Here is a 19,707-nt window from a genome sequence, read left to right as displayed (position 1 = left end):
GCAAGGGGTGTTAACCTTTGTTCTCCACCCCCCCCCCCAAAACATGCTAATCACAAGTCTGCTCAAATCTAACAAAGTTTGGAAGGGGAATATATGGGGCCCCGCAAAGCCCAAACATCTGGCTAATTCAATTAAGACACCAATTATCAATCTGGATGCTTTGTCTCTGTAACAACAACCACCCCAACTGACTAGTCTGACAGATGTTTTGGCTGCCCTAGGCCAATGGAAAGACTATAACAGGGAAGAAGAATTAGAAGTCATGAATATAAGTCTGTTTATTCTTTTATTTTTTTTACTCTTTTATTCTTAAGGTGAAGCACTAGTTTAAGTAAGGCCTCCTGCTTGATTAAGGATATAAGAACAGCAGGAAAGTGATGGTTGTATCCATTTCCTTGATATAAATCCTAAAATATGTGGATATCAGCCATACACGTGAGGTTCAAACACAAATGCATTTATTAGTGTCCTGAATCAAAGTCAGAAGGCTTATAGGGAATTTTGGAAATCGATTCATTTATAGAAACATAATGATTTTATTTCTTGTTCTCTAGTTGGTGATCTCATCAAGCTTCCATAGACTTAATCTCTAATCTCTTGGTGATGATTCTCAAATCTACCTATCCTGGCTCCAACCTTGTTGCTGACTTCCAATCCTGAATCTCCAACTGCTTCTCAGAATCCTCAAACTGGATATCCAAACACATCTTAAACTCAACATGTCCAGAACTGAAGTTCTCCCTTTAAATCCTCCTTCCCTCCCAACTTCCCTATTACACCATGCCCAGCTCAAAACCTAGGCATCATTCTGGATTCCTCACTATCTCTCACCTTCCCATACCCAATCTTATGCAAAGACTGTTGATTTCACCTGTGTAACATTTCTCAAACATACCCCCTTCTCTCCTCTGACATTGCTACCACTGTAGAGTAGGCCCTCATTATCTCATTCCTGGATCATTGTAATAACCTGTTGGTAGGTCTGCCTGCATCAAGTCTCTTCCCACTCCAATCAGTCCTCCAGCCACCAAAATGATTTTCCTAAAGCACAGGTCTGACCATGTCAACCCCACTCTTCAACAATCTCCAGTGGCTTCCTATGATCAAAATAAAAATGCTTTGTATGGCATTCAAAGCCCTTCATAATCTAGCCACCTCTTCCTTCACAATCTTCTTACATCTTACTCTTTGATCCAGTGACATTGGCCTCCTGGCTGTTCCACAAACAAGATGCATCTTTTGATTCTGGACATTCTCTCTGGCTAGCTTCCATGTCTGGAATACTCTCCCTTCTCCACTGATTTACTCATCTCAATGGCTTCCTTTAAGTCCCAACTAAAACCCCACCTTCTGGAGGAGCCCTCCTCAACCGCTCTTAATTCTAGTGTCTTGGGGGCGGCCAGGTAGCACAGCAAGTAAGAGCACCGGCTCCAGTGTTGAGAAGACCTGGAGATCGAATCCCGGGCTCAGACACTTAGCACCCACCCAGAAACACCTGGCCGTGTAACCTTGAGCAAGTTACTTAACCCCAATTGCTTAGGGGCGGCCAAGTGGCTCAGCGAGTAAGAGTACCAGCTCCAGTGTTGGGACGACCTGGAGATCGAATCCCGGGCTCAGGCACTCAGCACCACACCCAGAAATAACTGGCCGTGTAACCTTGAGCAAGTTACTTAACCCCGATTGCTTAAAAAAAAAAAAATTCTAGTGTCTTCCCTCTGTTAACTGGTTTCTATTTATCCTGTATATATGTCTGTATGTTGTCTTCTCCATTAGACTGCAAGCTCCCTTGAGGGCAGGAACTATCTTTTACCTCTTTCTGTAACCCTAGCAAGTGTCTGAACATAGTAGGTGCTTAATAAATATTGACTGATTAGATTGCTTGCCAGATGCTAGAAAGTGAATGTCTTCACTGGAGTTGCCATTAACATCACCATTTTCGTCATCATTGTCGTCATCATCATCATCATCATCATCATCATTGTCAACATCAACATCATCATTCACAAGATGGTGCAAATTTACAAACTACTTTCAGTGGGAGGGGGGCAGGGAATACTACTCTTATTTTACAGATAAGGAAACTGAGGTTTAGGGAGGAGAAGTGATTTGCTGCAGTCCCTATCTAATAAGTGTCTTCTTTCAGATACAGTTCTAGATTCTCTGGTTCCCACTGCTCACTCTCTGGGCATTCAAGTGGTTTCTGCTTCATCTCTACCATATTCAGTACCCCAGCAATGCTACCTGTTCTATACACCCCCTTTATAAGGCTTTTTCCCTGTGTCTTTCCAGGGGCTGTGAGCTTCTGCTCCTGCTGTTGTGAAGAACAGTGACAAAGGGCAAAGGGAGGAAGGAGTAGTAGGAAAGTAGAGGGAGAAGAGAATCACTGGAGGAGAAACTGAGGCCTAGAAGAAGTAAAAGATCATAGTGAAATCAGTGGCTGAGCTGGGATTTGAACCTGGAACTTTTTAGGGCAAATCCAGGTTCTAGGCGCTCTGTTCCATACAGGGAACACTGGTTCTAGTTATAGCATGACACACTCTGGAGGTAAAATGGGATGAGAGAAGTCTGGGGACCTGGAGTCAGGAAGATTTGAATTCAAATCTGCCTTCAGACATTTACTAGCTGTGTAACCCTGGGGTAAGTTACATAACCTCTGTCTGCCTCAATTTTTTCATCAGTTGAAAAAAATGGAATAATAGCACCTACTCTCCCTTCCCTCCAAGGTTATTGTGAGGATAAAAGGAGATAATATTGTAAAATGCTTTGTAAACCTTAAAGTGCCATAGAAATACTAATTATTATTCTTAATATCAGGGACAAAGAGCCCTTGGATAACAAATTATCCAGTTTCCACTGATGCTGACATCCCCCCCTCTACCTGCCCCTCCCCTGCCCAAGTGTTTCCCCTTAGAATAGTTCTAAAGTGAGTGTTAAGGTTCCCCTCATCTTAGACATATCCAGTATAGGGGCTTGGGTAGATCAGAGCATCAGGATAAAAAGAGCCCAGGGATTCCCTACTTCTTTAGAAAGAAGGGTTAAGAATAAGGGAGAATCAGAAACTCCTGAATTCTAGTTACCTCTTGGTTACGGTTTTGCCTATAATTATAGACGAACATCACTTTGTTTGCTTGTCAATCTGTCTGCTAGAAAAAGAGGGGTCTGGAAGATACTCCCTGCTAAGTCCAATGGAGGGACAGTGCAGAAGTGACTTCTACATAATAACATAAGCCTGTGAAGTACTTAAATAGCAAGAGGGTTTAAAAACCAAGGCTTGGAGGGGCCAGAATCATACGGCCAGGAAGTTTCAAATCTGGTGCTCAAACCTGGGTCTTCTGCTTCCAGCTCTGCAGGAGGTCTGTAGCATTTGTCCCCTTCATTACTCAATCTGCTCCCTCCCTTAGCCAGGCCTTATTTCCTCTCACTCAGATTACTTTAACAACTCTGTAAACCACATGCCCAACTGCAGTCTCTCAGAATCTCAGGGTTACTTAGAGGCCATTCAAAATCACCTATCCCTGGACAATAAGAATCCCCCCAACATGACAAGTGGCTACCTAGCACCTGCATAAAGACCTCCAGAATGGGGGAAAGCCACCATTTTCCAAAGCAACCCATTTCACTTTAAGATAGTTTAATTGTCTTAAGTTATTTCTTGACATTGAGTCTCAATTTACCCCTGTAGCTTCCACCCAATGCTCTGAGTTCTGCCTTCTAGATCAAAGCAGACCACAGAGTTAGAACTAGAAAGATCCTTAAGAGGTCACTAAGTCTACCTCCTTCATTCTACAATGAGGAATCCAGACAGATCAAATCACTCGTCTAATGTCACACAGCTACTGAGGGTCTGAAGTTGAATTTGAACCTGGGTCTTTCATATTCCAAGTCCAGTCTTATATCTCTTAGACTTTTGCATATGACATTTCTCCTGGTCCCCAAGCCAACCTGTGTGAGAGTCCAGCTGCCTTTCTAAAGCCTAGCTCTGACCATATCCAGGGCTCCTCATAGATCACAGGAGAAACTCTGCACTGCTTAGCCTGACATTCAAGACCCTCTGGGTTTTCCTCTCTAGCTTCTTCATGCCCTTACATAGCACTTCATCTCAAGTCAGGCCTTAGTCTCTTTGCTATTCTGTAATAATACCCAAGCTCAATTCTGCCTCTGTGCCTTGCTGATATCTGTTTTCTTCCTCTCCTGATACAAGGCCTTCCCTGTTCCACTGTCCGGAAACATACCCAGCATTCAAGGCTCATCTCTAGGAAGACTTCACCAACCAAAGCAACCTACAGGGACTTTTCTCTCTTTGATAGCCCACTAGCCCTCCTCTTTGTGCCATACCTTCTGCCACCTAACGAGTCAAAACTAGATTGTCTCCTGTCTTGTCTTATCTGCATTTTCTGTTTATGACTCTTGTATTCCCTGAGTTCAAGGAGGGCCTTTTCTTCTTTCTGTCCTGCATCACTCTGGGAGGTTAGGGCTGAATATAGGGAAGGTAATCAAAAAGAACTATTGACTACAAAATTTAGATTTGCCAATAAAGCAAAAGGGTTTTTTTTTTTTTAACTTAGAATCCTGGAATGCCGGAGCTAGAAGAATTTTTTTGTTGTTGTTTGGTCATTTCAGCTGTGTCTGACTCTTTGGGTCCCCATTTGGGATTTTCTTGGAAAAGATGTTGGAGTGATTTTCCATTTCCTTCTCCAGATTATTTTGCAGATGAGGAAACTGAGGCAAACAGGGTTAAGTGACTTGCACAGAGACACACAGCTAATTAGTGCCTGAGGTTAGATTTAAAACTGAGGTCTTCATCTGGCGTTTTAGCAACTGTGTCACTCAGCTGTTCAAGAATAACCTTAGGGTTAATTTAATTTATAAATAGAGAAACTGAGGTCCTAAGTGGGGAAGAGATGTATATAGCAAGTCAACGACAGAGAGAGGTCCAGATCCAGGTCTTCTACTATTCAGTCCAGCACTATTTCCATGGTGCCATGTTTTTATCTAAGAAGTCACCTTTTTTTTTTGGTCTTTATTAATTTGTTTGTTTACTTTTAGTTTACAAAATTCAGTTCCATAATCCCTTGAGTTTCAAATTTTCTCTCCCTCTCTCTCTCCTCTCCCCCTTCCCCTACAGTGGCATGCAGTCAAGTATAGAATCTGCAAATACTTTCACATTAGACATTAGTCAGGTTGTAAAGAAGAATGGTAACTGATGGAATGAACAAAGTGAAAGAGGAAACAAAATCAAACAAGAAAAACAAAGAGAGCAGGCAGTTTGCTTCAGGCTGCATTCAGACTCTGTTCTTTCTCTGAATGTAGACATCTCCTTCCCTCATGAGTCTTTTGGAGGTGCCTTATAACCTTGCTTTGCTGAGAAGAGTCCAGTCTATCAAAGTTGGTCGTCACACATACGTTGTCACCATAGGATTTCTTAATTGCAAACTCCCTCCTTAGGACACTTGTAATGGAATTCTATTTTCAAAAAACGCAACCTGTAGGGATACGGTGATTCCATAAAGTGAAGCATGTCTGCAGCAGTTAATCTAAGGCCTTGATTCGTGTTTGTGGGGGCTGGTGAGAACAGACTTGTGCCCTTGGGAGAGCCCTTCTGTGGAGGCCGAGAGCATCCTCTGCCCCTCCAAAGTACAGGCAGGCCCACAACATGCTCCTCTTAACATGAGTCCTCTGTCAGCTGGGGACACAAGAAGGATATATCTGGCCCAGGCTTAGGATTTCAGAGGCAGTACAGAGCAGTGGAAAGGCCACAGCAGGACTTGGGAGTCAGGAGGGGGGGGCGGGGTGAGTCTTAGCTCTGACATGACCTTCATGGCTCTGGGCAAGTCAATTAATCTCCTGTTCTAGTTTCAGTTTCCCCTTTTGAGGATGACGATAAGGATGAGATGATAACAATAAGAATGGCCATTTCACTAGCGCTTCAAGGTTTGTGGAGTGCTTCACCTATGTTAGGCTCATTTGAACTTTATGCCACCCTAGGACTTAAGTGCTATCTGTTTAATTAATCCTATTTTTTTTTTTGCCTTTTTTGGAGGGCAATTGGGGTTAAGTGACTTGCCCAAGGTCACACGGCTGATTTTTGTGTTAAGTGTCTGAGGCTGGATTTGAACTCAGGTCCTCCTGACTCCGGGGCCTGTGCTCTATTCACTGTGCCACCTAGCCACCCCTATTAATCCTATTTTGTAGATGAGAAAACTGAGACTCATAGAGGTTAAACGATTTGTCCAAGTTCATATAATGAGTCTGATACATGATTGAACCTAGGTTTTTGTGGCTCCAAGTCCATTATTCTAGCCACTAGGCTAGGCTGCCTAATCTTTGCACTATAGCAGACTGTTACAAGGGCCATGCTTTGGAAATTTTTAAAGTGCTCTAGAAATGTGAGCTATTATTATCACACAGGCTGGTGTTCAAGCCCTGTCCTGAGTCTTCTGGGAGGGAAAGGAGAGCTGGCAGGCATTGACCTCCTTGTCACCCAGAAAAGGGGGCCTGTCTGGCCTCCAGCTGCCTTGGCTGGCGGCAGTGAGCTCATGCCGGACGCATGCTGGCCAGGAAGTCAGAGCCAGCTCCTCTGAAGATTGCTTGAGGGACATTAAAGGACTGTGGAAAGCTGGGTGTCTGGGTATTAGGAGGTTGTGTGTATGTGTGTGCGCACGTGCATGTGCGTGTGGTGTATATAAGGGTTGGGCGGGGGGAAGGATTCTCTTGGGAAAGGGAGCCCCGCAGTGCTTGAGCTATTTTCTTTTTTGTTCCAGTGACTGAAAGGCAGAACTGGAAGACATCTCTGTGTCAGAGATAGGCTAGGGGCATGTTGGCCCTAAGGCAAAGCAATGGGATGGATGAGAGGGATGTCTATGGCCCTTCCTTGCCCAAAGCTGTTGATGGTGACACTAATAACAACAATACACAAAGTAGCAGTATGGAGACCTTTCAGTCTACCTCTGATATAGGGTATATGATCCTGGACAGAGACTCACTCTTGTTGGGCCTCGGTTTACTCATCTGTAAAATGACAGGGTTAGTCTAGCTGATCTCTGAGACTCCTTAGAGCTCTGATATCCTCTGTTTCTATGTAATAAGGTGTTCCTTCCCTCCTTGCCTAAGAAGGGAAATTAGTAGGTCTGCTCTGGAAGCTACGGGTTCCACCACATGGGCTTTCTCAAGTTACAGGGACAACAGGAGACAAGAGGGACAGAGATAAGGAGACAGAGGTGCCATCTGATTGGCTTTCAATGGTGTTTTAAAAACATTATGCTAACAACAACACAAAAGAGAAGACTACACAATATCCAGGGAGGTCTCTAAGAGACAATTCCCGGACAGGACCCAAACTGGTCCCACCTGCTTCTTGCTGTTGGAAGTAAGCACTGGGTTGCTGCACTCACTTTATGGCCCAGCTGGCTCCCCCAAGGATCATTTTTGGGGAAGGACTTTCCTAGGTGAGAAATGAAGGACTTTTAGATTTCCATGGGCCCTGGGCTGAGCTATTCTGTGGGAGAGACAGAGACAAACCCTGTCTATAGAAAGTAAGTTCTAGTGGAGGGTTAGTAATTTACAGAGTCTGGGGGCTGGGAGCACTTTCGATGGTCTCTAGTCCACCTGGAATCTGGACAGGATGTGGTTTAGGATGCAAAGAACATCAGATCTATAGGTGGAGGATCTGGACTGAAGTCTGGGTCTGCTATTTAAATAGCATCTGTACAATCCCAGATGAGTAAATCAGCATCACTGTGGCTCTGCTGGCTCTCTCTCGCTCTCTTTTAAATGAGGGGGCTGGATGAGATGATCTTACAGGTACCTCCCAGATAACAAAATCTGCTGATTCCTTCCAGAACATCTCCAACAAGTGCCCAGTCAGCATCTGCTGGACAGCCTCTGGAGATGAGGGATCGCACTGCATTCCCTGACAGGGAACACAAATGAACCTTTTGCCCACTGCTCCCAGTTCTGTCCTCTGAGGCCAATGAGAAGAATAAGATAATTGAGATGACAGAAATGGCAAGATAGGAAGTAATAAGTGAAAAGAATGCCAAGTTTTTTGTCTCAGGATTTGGGCTGAGATATGGCTCTTCTATGTACTACCTGTATGATCTTGAAAAAGTAATTTTGGCTCCCTAGGCTTCAGTTTCCTGATTTGTAAAAGGAGGGGACTGGGATAGGCTAGGACCTCTAAGGTCCCTTCTAGCTCTGAATCTATATCAAAGGATCTTATTAAATCTGATTCCTGTCCTACAAGAGTTCAGTTTGTTTCAAAAACAAGCCAAATAAAGGGTCAATTAAATAATAATAGATGTCATGACATTATAAGTTTAGAGTCAGAAGGCACCTTTGAGATGATCTAGTCCCATGGTCTTTAACCTTTTGGTGTCAGGCACCTCTTTGGTGAAGTCTAAGGACCCCTTCTCAGAATAATTTTTGCTGCCTATATTCATAACTTAAGGAAATGCCAAATTTCAGTTAGGGATTAGTGAAAATAAAGTTTTTTTTTTTCCCTCATGCAAGTTCATGGACCACATACAATCCATCCACAGACTCTCTGTGGTCCATGGGACCATAGTTAAGAACTCATAATTATTTTACAGGGGAGGAAACTGAGGCCTGCCTATAGAGGGAAACTGACTTAACAGAGACACTAAGTCACTGGTGATAATGCTGGAACTGATCCAATGATTTTGGAAAATGACTGGAAATTATGTAAGAAAAGTTATAAAATTATTCATATCCTTGATCTGATAAATTCAATATTGCATTTATACCACCAAAAGAGGTCACTGACAACAGGGAAAGGCAAATCTGTAAGGAAATATTAAATAGCAGTACCAACTGTAATGGAGAAAAAAATGAGAAACAAATTGTATTCTCAACTACTGGAGACTGGCTGAACAAATTGTGGTACAGAGTGAGGCCATATGAATAATGTAAAGTAACACACAAAGCTGCGTACAAAGTGCTATGATATGAATAAAGTAGAACAACAGAAATACTTAGCAGTTATGCACATGAAGACAAAACTTAGAACACCCTAGACAACACTTAGGACAAAGTTTAAACTTAAACTTAGGAAGCTTGAACCCATTTTTTCTATCAACAAATAAAAGACTACTAGTGAAGGTTGCGTCATCAGCCTTTTTACGCTACATTATTTACTCATTTCAAAAACAGAAAGGAAGGTTTGTAGGAGCCCACTGAGGGTTGGCTCCATGGAGGCAATGAGGCTTGAATTCTACATGGGCCTATCGCTTTATGGTTCCATTATCACAACATATTAATTCCACACTTTCTGGCTTTACTAAAATCCTTCCCCTCTCTGGAATATCCTCTCCTATGACTCTCCAGATCTCAAAAAAATCTGACAGCCTCTGGAGTCCCACCTCTTCTAGGAAGCATATCCTAACTACTCTGGTCTATGGGGATCTCTTTCTCAGTCTTTGTACATTTACTACCTATATTACAGGATTTGATATTTACTCATATTTCATTTAATTCAGAACTAGAGGTAGCTAGAGGTAGTTAGTACACTTGAGAGGGTGCTAGGCCTGAAGTCAGGAAGGCTTGAGCTCAAATTCAGCCTCAGATACTTGCTAACTGTGTGATCCAGAACAAGTCACTTAATCTATCTGCCTTGGTTTTCTCAACTGTAAAATGAAGATAATATAAATCTACTTCCCAGGGTTGTTGTGAGAATTAAATGAGATGCTTGTAAAGTGCTTAGCACAGTGCCTGGTACATAGTAGGAACTTAATAAAAGCTTGTTCCCTTCTCCTTTATTAGAATAAGTATATGTGAAAAAGATCTGAGGGTGTCAGTGAATAACAAGTGAAAAGTGGTCAACACTGAGACCTATCAGCTAAAAAGCTCACATCATCTCAGGTTGCATTAACAGAAGGCTGATATCCGGAGTGAAGAAGGTGGCAGACACGATGGGAAGGTAACATGATGCTACCTTCAACTTCCCACCAACCAGAACTGCCCCAAAGTGGAAGGGGCTGATATGAGAGGCTGTAGGGTTCCCCTCCTCAAAGGTCTTCAAGGACAGACTGGATGCTTACTTGTTGGCTTTGGCTACAGTGACGATCCTTTTGTGTATGGATTTGGACTAGTAGGCCTCTGAGGTCTTTTCCACTTTTCAAATTCTGTGATTCTCTATTGCAAGGTCAAGATTGTCATGTGGCGGGCGGCTAAGTGGCACAGTGAATAGAGCACAGGCCCTGGAGTCAGGAGGACCTGAGTTTAAATCCAGTCTCAGAAACTTCACACAAAAACTAGCTGTGTGACCTTGGGCAAGTAACTTAACCCCAATTGCCCTCCAAAAAGAAAAAAAAAAGATTGTCATGTGGCAAACAGACATTCAGTTTAGCCCTGAGGTGCAGAACTAGTACAGGTCAAGAAAGTTGTAAAGTTATAGGGAAATATACAGGAGGCTCTAGACAAAGTTCACTGCGAAATGGAAAAACTTGGATTTACAAACTAAATTAATTGGGGGTGGGTGGGTTGAGGGGGGGCGGCGATGACTAATTGAGAATCTGAGTTCTCCTTGACAGCAGTGCAAATGACAAAATGATAGGATCATAAAACATTCGAGGGTCATTTAGTCAAATCCTTCATTTGGCAGAAGAGAGCACTGAGGTCGAGAAAGCAGAAGAGATTTGCCTGAGATGATAAAGTGAGTCAGCTGCAGAGTCTGGACTGAAGCTCAGGCTAGGCTCCAGTCCAAGTGTCTTTCTACCCTCTCACTCTGCTGCTAAAATTCAGAAAATGGGAGGCTTTAGCAGACATAGGACACAGAAGGATGCATTTCCCCAGCATCTATTGGAACAGTCAGTCAGTCAGCTAGTCAAGTGAAACATGAGAAAGAAAACAGAGTTTGGGGTCAAGGGTGATGCAGAAGATTCTGGGGCCTGACAGCAAACTGTTTGCTAAAGAGAAGAATATTCGAACTGAGATGGAGCTTCTCCCCCAGATAAAAGGGTGTGGAATTTGAGAACTTTATACCCACTCAATTGAGACAGGTTAAAGAGGAAGAGGGACCCTAGTGGTAAGCAGGTGAGAAGGGAGCCAAATGGGAAGTTCAGGGGATGCTAGGGTTGGGTTTCATGAAGCCCACGTGATGAGACTATGATGCAGAGATGAGGAGGAGGTTAAGAGCTAAGAGAGGGCAGGTGGGGGACCAAGAGAAGAGAAGACAGGATTATGTAATATGAAGAGCACAGTATTGTGGCTGGAAGAACTGGAGGGGCTGGGGAGTAGGGACTCAACTTCCCCAACAGGAGCCTCAGATGTGTTGAAGAGAGCTCCTGATTCATCTTTCCTGGGTTCTTTCATGGATGTTATCAGTTTGCTCAACTTGTCTAAACTGCCCTGTCAATCCTTCACAGAGGGTCTGCCCAACTTGTTGAGCAGATATAGTGATATATCTGATATATCTGAGTGCCAGAGATAGTCAGAGAACTTAGGTCTGAATCCTGTCTTTCCCACTTATTACCTGTGTGACCTTGGGCAAGTCACTGAAACCTCTTCGGGACTCAAATTTTCTACCTATAAATGTAATTTGCCTATTCCCTTCTCTTGCTTTAGGAGGCGGTATGGTGCAGTGGGAAGGGTTTGATCTGACTGAACGCTAGCTCCTGGGTTCAAAGCCACTTGCTGCCCGGTTGGCTTTGGTCAGTCAGTCAACAAGCCTTTATTAAGGGCCCATTATGTGCCAGGCCTTATGTTGAGCATAGCGGGGATACAGAGAAAGGTAAAAGACAGTTCATGCGCTCAGGGAGCTCACATTCTAATGGGGGAGACAAGAAGCAAGCAGCCACGTACAAACACGTTATACACAGGGTGGATGGGAAATGATCAACAGAGGGAAAGCGCTGGCGTTAAGGGGGGGGGGGGGAAGGCTTCCTCTAGAAGGTGGAATTTGAGCTGGGCCTTGAGAAGTCAAGGGAATCCAAAAGGTAGTGATGAGGAGGAATGTTATGGCATGAGGAATAGCCAGAAAGAATGCCAAGAGATGGAGTGTCTTGTTCATGCAAAATCTGGGAGGCCAGTGTCACTGGATTGAAGAATATGTGGAGGATATTAGGTGTAAGAAGACTGGAAAGATAGGAGGCTAGACCATGAAGGGCTTTGAACACCAAACTAAGGACTGTTTATTTAACTGCTCTGGGCCTTAGGTACCTCATCTGTAAAATGAGAAGGTTGGATTAGATGGCTGGAGAGTTCCTTTTCAAAACACTGATCCCATGACTTTCTGTGCCTTTGCATAAGTTGTTTCCCACCCCCAAGTCTGGAATATTTTATATTTACTTAGCTCTGTATATTTTATTACCCCCATGCCTACCCATCCCGCCTCAGGAGAATGAGCAGGGACCATTTGTTTCTGTCTTCTCATGCCCAGCAGCTAAAGCACATTGCTTTGCACACAGTGAGCATTTAATAAGCATTTGGTGAATAAAACTGAATGTCCATACTTTTATCAAAAATGACTTCAATATGTGTGTAAGACTGTCTTCATAAAGATTTTGAAGTGACAAGAAAATAGGCATATGTGTTAGCAGTTACTGATTGAGAAGTTTGTTACAGAAATTTTGAAAATCTTTTCCATTTTTCCTCTCTTGACTGTCCTCTTTTGAATCTTATCTTTAATTGGTCTTTGAATGGTCTGGTTTAATAAAACCTCTCACCAAGCTTCCTACAGATTGGGTTTTTCACCCTTCCATTGTTCTTGCTGTTTTGTAAGATGACACTGGTTGTATTCTTCCACAATCTTACTCTGTCAAGTTTTTTGGATTTTGTTTTCTAAAACTGTTGTTATTTTTGGTTCCCCATATTTCTACTTGGCAAGAAAATATTAAGCGTGTATGTTGGTTGAGGTGGTTTCTAAGCTCTTCTGACACCCTCATTGTGGCAACTGATTTATATTGGTTAAACTTAGGAAACACTGTTGGCCTCTGTTTGCCACTATCAAAGCAGGAGTGGAAAAGGTACACAAGGGACTAAGAGTTATTGTTTATTTTGTTTCATAGGTTTTATTCAGTCAGCACAAACTTATGGACATGTACTATGTGCCCTGTTCTTGAGTCTGTTGTAAGAAGAGAAATGAATGCTACATAGTCCTATTCCTTACAGAATTCACAGACTAGTTTGAGGGGGTGGGGTCAGAGAGGAAGTAGATGTGGGCAATAGAACATGGCCACAAAACTGACAGTACATGGCAGAGTATATAGACAAAAGACTACGGGTTCAGAGGTGGGAAAAGGTCACTTTTTTGGGGGAAGGGCTGATAAAGTGAGAATCTTGGAAGAGGAAGGAGGCAGCATCTGAAATGGGCCCTAAAAGCAGGTGAAATAAAAAAAAAAAAGTAAACATTAACAAGCCCCAGTGGTTCCCTATTACCTCCAGGATAAAAAATAAAATCTACAATTTGGCATTTAAAGCTCTACATAAACTGGCACCTTCCTACTAGTCTTATCCCCTTCCACACACTCTTGAGATCCACTGACACTGGCTTCTTTGCTGTTCCTTGCTCTATAAAATGAAGAACTTTAAAGTTCCTTCTGATTCCATAAAGTTTCTACAATTCCATTTTTCCTTGTCTCATCCTCAGTAGCACAGGGTCCTGAAAAAAGCATTTCAATTATATTCAGATACTTATTACGAACCTACTGCATGCAGAACATTGTTTTTGGTGCTGGGAAAGTTGCAGTTTTTTTTTTTTTTGGAGGGGGGAAGGCAGGGCAGTTGGGGTTAAGTGACTTGCCCAAGGTCACATGGCTAATATGTGTTAAGTGTCTCAGGCTGGATTTGAACTCAGGTCCTCCTGACTCCAGGGCTGGTGCTCCACTCACTGTGCCACCTAGCCACCCCTGAGAGTTGTAGAGTTTAGGTAAAGACTTAGCCCTTTCCCAAAACAAAATTTGTCTGGGAGGTGGATAAAGATAGATAGATAAATGCAATATACGATAGTATATAAATGCATTAGTGTGTGAGGTAAACAAAGTACCATGGGAGGTCTTAGGAGATCATTACCACCCAGGGTGGAACTAGGAAAGCTTTTTTTGGAGTAGATTTTTGAGCAGGCTCTAAAGGCGGAGTAGGAGGAATTCAACTGAAGCAGGAGAGTGAGGAGCATAAGGAAAGAAGAGTGAGCAGTTTGGCTGGATCTTGGGATATGTGAATGAGATGATGCTGGAAAGGCAGGCTGTTACCAGACTGCAGAGGGCTCTGAATGTCAGGTGTTTCAACTTATCTCAATGGATAACAGGGAGTCATCAGTTTGGAGCAGAGCTGTCACGACCAGATCTAGGCATGACAGCAGATTCTGTGACTCTCAGCTCTCTAAAGGCTTCAGAGATCATTTAACCCACCTTCATTCTACAAAGGAGGAAACAGGTCCAGGGAAGTGAAGCGGCGTGCCTGAGGTTACATAAGTCCTAAGCAGCAGGGCCAAGATGTGAGTTCAGATTTCCTGACTCACTGCCCCAGAGCACGCTCCTTTTCCTCATCTATCAGGGGTGCGGGCAAGGGCTGTGAGACTGGACCAGATGCCCTCTGAGAACTACCCCTGTAGCTCTAAGATTCTAGGGATGGAGGAAGATGAAAGATTAGTTTCTAGACTAAATGACTTCTAATATCCTTTAAAAAGTCTGAGATTATATGATTTTAAGATCCCCAAAATGTTTTCAAAAGTCTAAGACAAATTTTTCTGCTCCCACCCATTCCTGCTTGCTGGTAAGGACACTTTGGGAATATCATTAACAGCCTCACTCTAAGGGATGAGGGAATAGGAAAAGGGCCTCTCTCTTAACATGAAGAGAGGCCTGCAGGGTCATGGAGGGCAGGGGTCAGGGTGGAGAGGTTGGCTGCTGGTGGCCTTGCCTATTCTGACTGATGGCTACTTGTCTGAGGTGGAAGGGGGTGGGAGGGAGAGGGCTGGATAGTTAATGGCTTTGGCCCGGGGCTGGGGGAAGCCAACAGGGATGGAATAAGGGAGGGGTGGTGGTGGTGTGTGTAAATGGACACTCTGGAAGAAAGCAGGTGGGGGGAAGTGGAAAGGCCGGGGGGCTAGTGGGCTGGGGGGCATCTGTTCCATGTCAGCAGACAGGAAGCATACCCCTGGCTTGGGTCAATGGGGCTTGTCCCGGCAGGGAAGCTGCTTTACAAAAGATACCGTGGCTGAACTGTTTTAAAGGTGTTCGATCTCAGCCCAGGGGAGCGGGTTCTCTTTCAGAACCAACTTTCAGGCAGATACAGGAGGAGATACTGTGAAGGGGGCAGGGGGAATGGAGGAGATAGAAGAGATAGTGTGAAAAGGGATGAAACATGAGGCCCTGGGGAATAGGGGTGCATCAATTAGCAGAAAGGGGCTATGGTATCCCTCACCCACAAAAGCCTTCCTGAAAACTTCCCACAAAACAAAAAGACAAGAACAATACAGCTCTGGGACACTTCTCTAGCACCTGCCTTTGGGAGGGGCTCAATCAGCTTTTATGGATACTATGGCTGGGCCAGTCTTGGGCCAAAGTACTCTCTGCACTGACATATATGCTCTATTTGGAGTGGCCTGAAGGATGTGACCTGGCCCAGGGAGGTGACAATGCCTCCTCTCAGGGACAATGCCATGGCTTGGGTCGCTGGAGTTTCCCATCACTGAAGGGCAAAGACCACTTGTTGTGGATGCCATAACTGGGGTTACTGCTCAGGTAGGGGATACACCAAATGGATGACCTCTGAAACCACAGGCTTATGGCTAGGACTCAAGAGTTTCCGGGGATCAGAGGGCCTGGGCCAGGGCAGGTGCCAGGAAGGACTTTGTCTCTGCACTCCCTATTCTGAAGTCAGTGGGGTTGGGCAAAGGGAGGTAGGGAAAGGCATAGTTCCACTGACCTCCTTCTTTATACCTCTTAGGTATTGAGTTCTGTGCCCAGTTCTATACCCAAAAGTCTTTGGGGGACTAAAGAACTCCTTTCCTTTTATAAGACAGGGGATGAGACCAACAAGTCATCTTGTCTTCTGACTTGGACTGTGGGGGAAATCATGAACAAGACAAGTGATATTCATTACCCTAGCCAGGGCAAGGCTTTCTTTGAAGCTTAATCTTTCCCCATCAGGGATGACTGCTTGTTAGATAGAAGCCATCTTCAGATGTTCCTGGTTCTTGCATAGCTTGTCCCTTTCCCTTCCCTCTCTCACTAAAAGTCTTCTTAGGATCAAAGAATTTCAGAGCTGGGCTCTCTAGTCCATTTTACACCTGAAAAATAATTCTCCCTCCTACATGGGGCCATTGTTAAACAGCTCCTATAGAGGGAAATCCCCTCCTTCGTAAGGTAGTTCATTCCAAATATGGAATGATCTAAGAGTCAAAAAGTTTCTTCTAACCCCAAGCCTACATTTGCCGCTTTCTAATTTCTACCTATTACTTCTAGCTCTGCCCTCTGGGGTCAAACAGAGTAAGTCTATTCCATCTTCCTCAAATACCTGAAGGCAGCTATTATGCCTCCCCTAAATCTTTATTTCTCTGGGATGAATATCCTCAGTTCCTGAAAGGTAGCCCCTTATGCTATCAATCAAGGCCCTTTACCATCCTGGCTGCCCTGTTCTGGACACTAGTATCCTTAAAATGTGACACCCAGAACTGAGCCCAGTACTCTGATGCTGCTGAACCAGAGCAGAATATGGAGCAGTAATCACGTGCAATTTTGGACACCATGCCTCAAGGAAATACAATCTGAGACTATATATCCCATGGTTGGCAGCCTCCCAAAGCCCATACATGTTACCAAAAATTTTTTTTTTTACTGATGCTTTTAAACACAGCACTGTCACTGCTCAGTACTCAATTCTCCAATGGAACTTCCTCTTCTAAGAAGAAATATATTTAAACAAAACAGAATGACATTGACCATGTCTGACAACATATGCCTCACTCAGCGCCTGCAGTCTGCCACCTCTCCATGGAGAAGAAAGGTTTCATCATCAGTGTTAAGATGAACCAGTCTGAATTCTGATGTCTTTTAGGATGTTTTCCTTTACTTAATTAAAATTTTTTTCTTTGTCACACTGGTGCTGCCCTCTTAGTTTTGTTTACTTAGTTCTGTATCCCAAAAAAAAAAAATCTTCCCAAGTTTTTCCAAACACCTTATAATTCTCTGTTTCTCAGAGTGCAGTAATATTTGATTATATTCCTATATCAACATTTATTTGACTATTCCCCAAGAGATTGTTTCTAAATAGAATAGTCTATTTCTAGTTGTTTGCTACCATAAAGAGTGGTATAACAAATATTTTGGGATACATGGGGCCTTCCCTGTCTTTGCCTCATTGGGATATCTCCAGGGGGATGTGGTATTGAAGTCAAAGGGCATGAACAATTTAGTCACTTTTGTAGGACCGCTCACCCTCAGATCTTCAGATAAAACGGCTGTGTAGTCATGTGTGTCCCCTTTTCCTCTTATACTGACCTTTTTAAAAAAAAAATTCAAATCCTTCAGAATGTGATTCCATTTGTTTTTCCTGTAAAGCCGAGGAAATGGCACAGTGGTGGACAGAGTGCTCAACATGGAGCCAGAAGACGTGGTTCCAGCTCCAAGGTCACTCAAACTTTGTTGTGTGATCAGAGGCAAATCAGTTCATCTTTCTGAGCTCTGGTTCCTTCATCTGTAAAATGTAAAACCTCTGGTCTACTTCCCTTCTAGGGGTGCTTTGAGATCAACTGAGGCCATGGATGGGGAAGCACTTTTTAACAGAAAAGCTCTAGAGGAAGGTGACCCTTCCTAGTTGTGTGCTTTGGGCTTCAGTGAGTCTGTTTTCCCATTTGTAAAATGGGGATAATGAGATATACTTCATAGGATGGTTTTCCAGAAAATACTCTGTGAACCTCTCCATATGCTCTAGAAATTTTTCTGACAGGTGTTATTATTAATTTATTCTTCCTATTGCCAGTGTAGACCTGTGCAAAAGACATGGTGTAAGATACCATGAAGGTCAAAGATGATGAAAGATGAAAAAAGGTGGGCTGGTTATGTAAGTATAAGGGGGGGGATGGATAAAAAATGGAGAAACTGCAGTGGTACCCATGAAATATTAAGAAATTCAGAGGAAGGCCTCCAGCACATGCTGGTGGATCAGCTATGGGAAATTAACAGAAAGACACGGATAAGAATCCTGGAGAGGAGAGGCCATGTGCTGTACTAAGAAAGGGAGTACCTGTGTTAAGGACGTCCTTCCCTACTGAAATATTGCTGGGCCCTGGCTAGGGACACAGATTCAGAGTTTACCAACACTCTCAGAGAGCATGTGAAATTCCCAGAGAGCGGTTGTAGACCAGAGTTAATGTTACCAAGACAGTAACCTCAAAGAGCAGAAGGTGGTACTTTTTGGGAGTTAAAAGCAAAGGCAGAAGGAGGGACCAAGTTCCAAATTGTGTCCCGCTGCCCCCTGTTCTGTGACAGTAGAAACAACACAGGATGGGGTGGCAAGGTGGCGCAGTGAGTAAAGCGCTGGCCCCGGAGTGGGGAGGACCTGAGTTCGGTTCCGGCCTCAGACATTTAACACACACACACACACACACACACACACACACACACACACACACACACACAAAACTATCCGTGTAACCTTGGGCAAGTTACTTAACCCCAATTGCACTCCAAAAGGCAAAAAAAAAAAAAAGAAAGAAAGAACACAGGACCAGAAGTCAAAGTACCTGGGCTTGATCTAAACCCCACCATTTATTGGCTGTGTAACTTTGGGCCAGACACTTTCCTTCTCTGAAACTTGGTCTTTCTTTGTAAAATGAGAATGGCAAGTGCTGCTCTGCTTCCTGCACAGGGTTCTCATACAGATCAAATGAGACACTGAATGTAAAAGAATATTTTGTGTACAAAGGGTTCTATGAATGACAACATGAAGGAACAAGGTTGGTATCTTACTCATCATGTTGATAAAGTTTCATCCCTTCTTGTTCTCCACTGACCTGTGTCTCTATGCTAGATATCTTGGTTAAGTGAATTAAGGGGATGGGAGAGGTATAAAAGTAAATTGGAGCTAGAGAAAAATCAGATTCTGGGCAAACCTAACCCCCATCCAATGGAGGCCTCATCACGGTCAAATGCCATAAGCCAAGGATACTGTAATTAAATATTTTAAGTACATAGATTCAAGCCTTTCAGTTCTTTATATTTGGTCCTGGTCCTTGGAGAAGTCTGGGGAGAAGCCAGGAACCCTGTAATCAAAGGGAGAGGTATGGCTCTTCCCTTACCCCATGCTGCCATTTTAGGCCATCTTACCTCCGTCCACTAACTCCTTTACAGTTCGGTAGTCATCAGCTAGGGCGGCATAATGCAAGGCTGTACAACCCTTGAAACTGGCTCGGTTGTTCAGTCGATTGTTGAAGTCATCCTCTCGGGTCACCAGGACTGTGGGAGAGGAACAGCAACAATTCAGTTAGGATGCTTAGAAGAAGTTTTTATTTAAGATTATATGATTTAGAATTGGATGGTTCTGATGAGATGACTTAGAATGAGAATCACTGAGCTCAACCCCATTATTTACTAGTCGAGGAAATGAAAACATCGGGAGGTTGAATTTTTTTTTCTTGAGGGCATGTAGGTATGAAGAATCTGGATTCAAAACCAAGCTTTCAGTTTTGAGTCTTAAGATTGAGTGCTCTTGGGACTATATCACATCAGTTCTTCACAGACTACCAAAGAA

General features: G+C 43.6%; 1 protein-coding gene across 8 annotated transcripts in view; it reads right to left on the bottom strand.

The window, feature by feature from the left end:
• The window catches only part of CLPB (ClpB family mitochondrial disaggregase), a 195,490-nt gene that overhangs the window by 77,070 nt on the left and 98,713 nt on the right, over positions 1–19,707 (bottom strand). For all 8 annotated transcript variants that reach the window (XM_069064680.1, XM_069064683.1, XM_069064682.1 and 5 more), the window contains exon 5: positions 19,284–19,412. In XM_069064680.1, coding sequence (XP_068920781.1) covers positions 19,284–19,412 — 129 coding nt within the window. The remainder of the gene's footprint in view (positions 1–19,283; positions 19,413–19,707) is intronic.

The sequence above is a fragment of the Petaurus breviceps genome, unplaced genomic scaffold (genome assembly GCF_028583685.1).
Source record: "Petaurus breviceps papuanus isolate PSGF00001 unplaced genomic scaffold, PetGlider_PUasm1.0 90639, whole genome shotgun sequence".
In the NCBI taxonomy this organism is placed as follows: domain Eukaryota; kingdom Metazoa; phylum Chordata; class Mammalia; order Diprotodontia; family Petauridae; genus Petaurus; species Petaurus breviceps.
The sequence above is the reverse complement of the archived record's forward strand: the minus strand, read 5'-3'. Positions and strand labels throughout refer to the sequence as shown.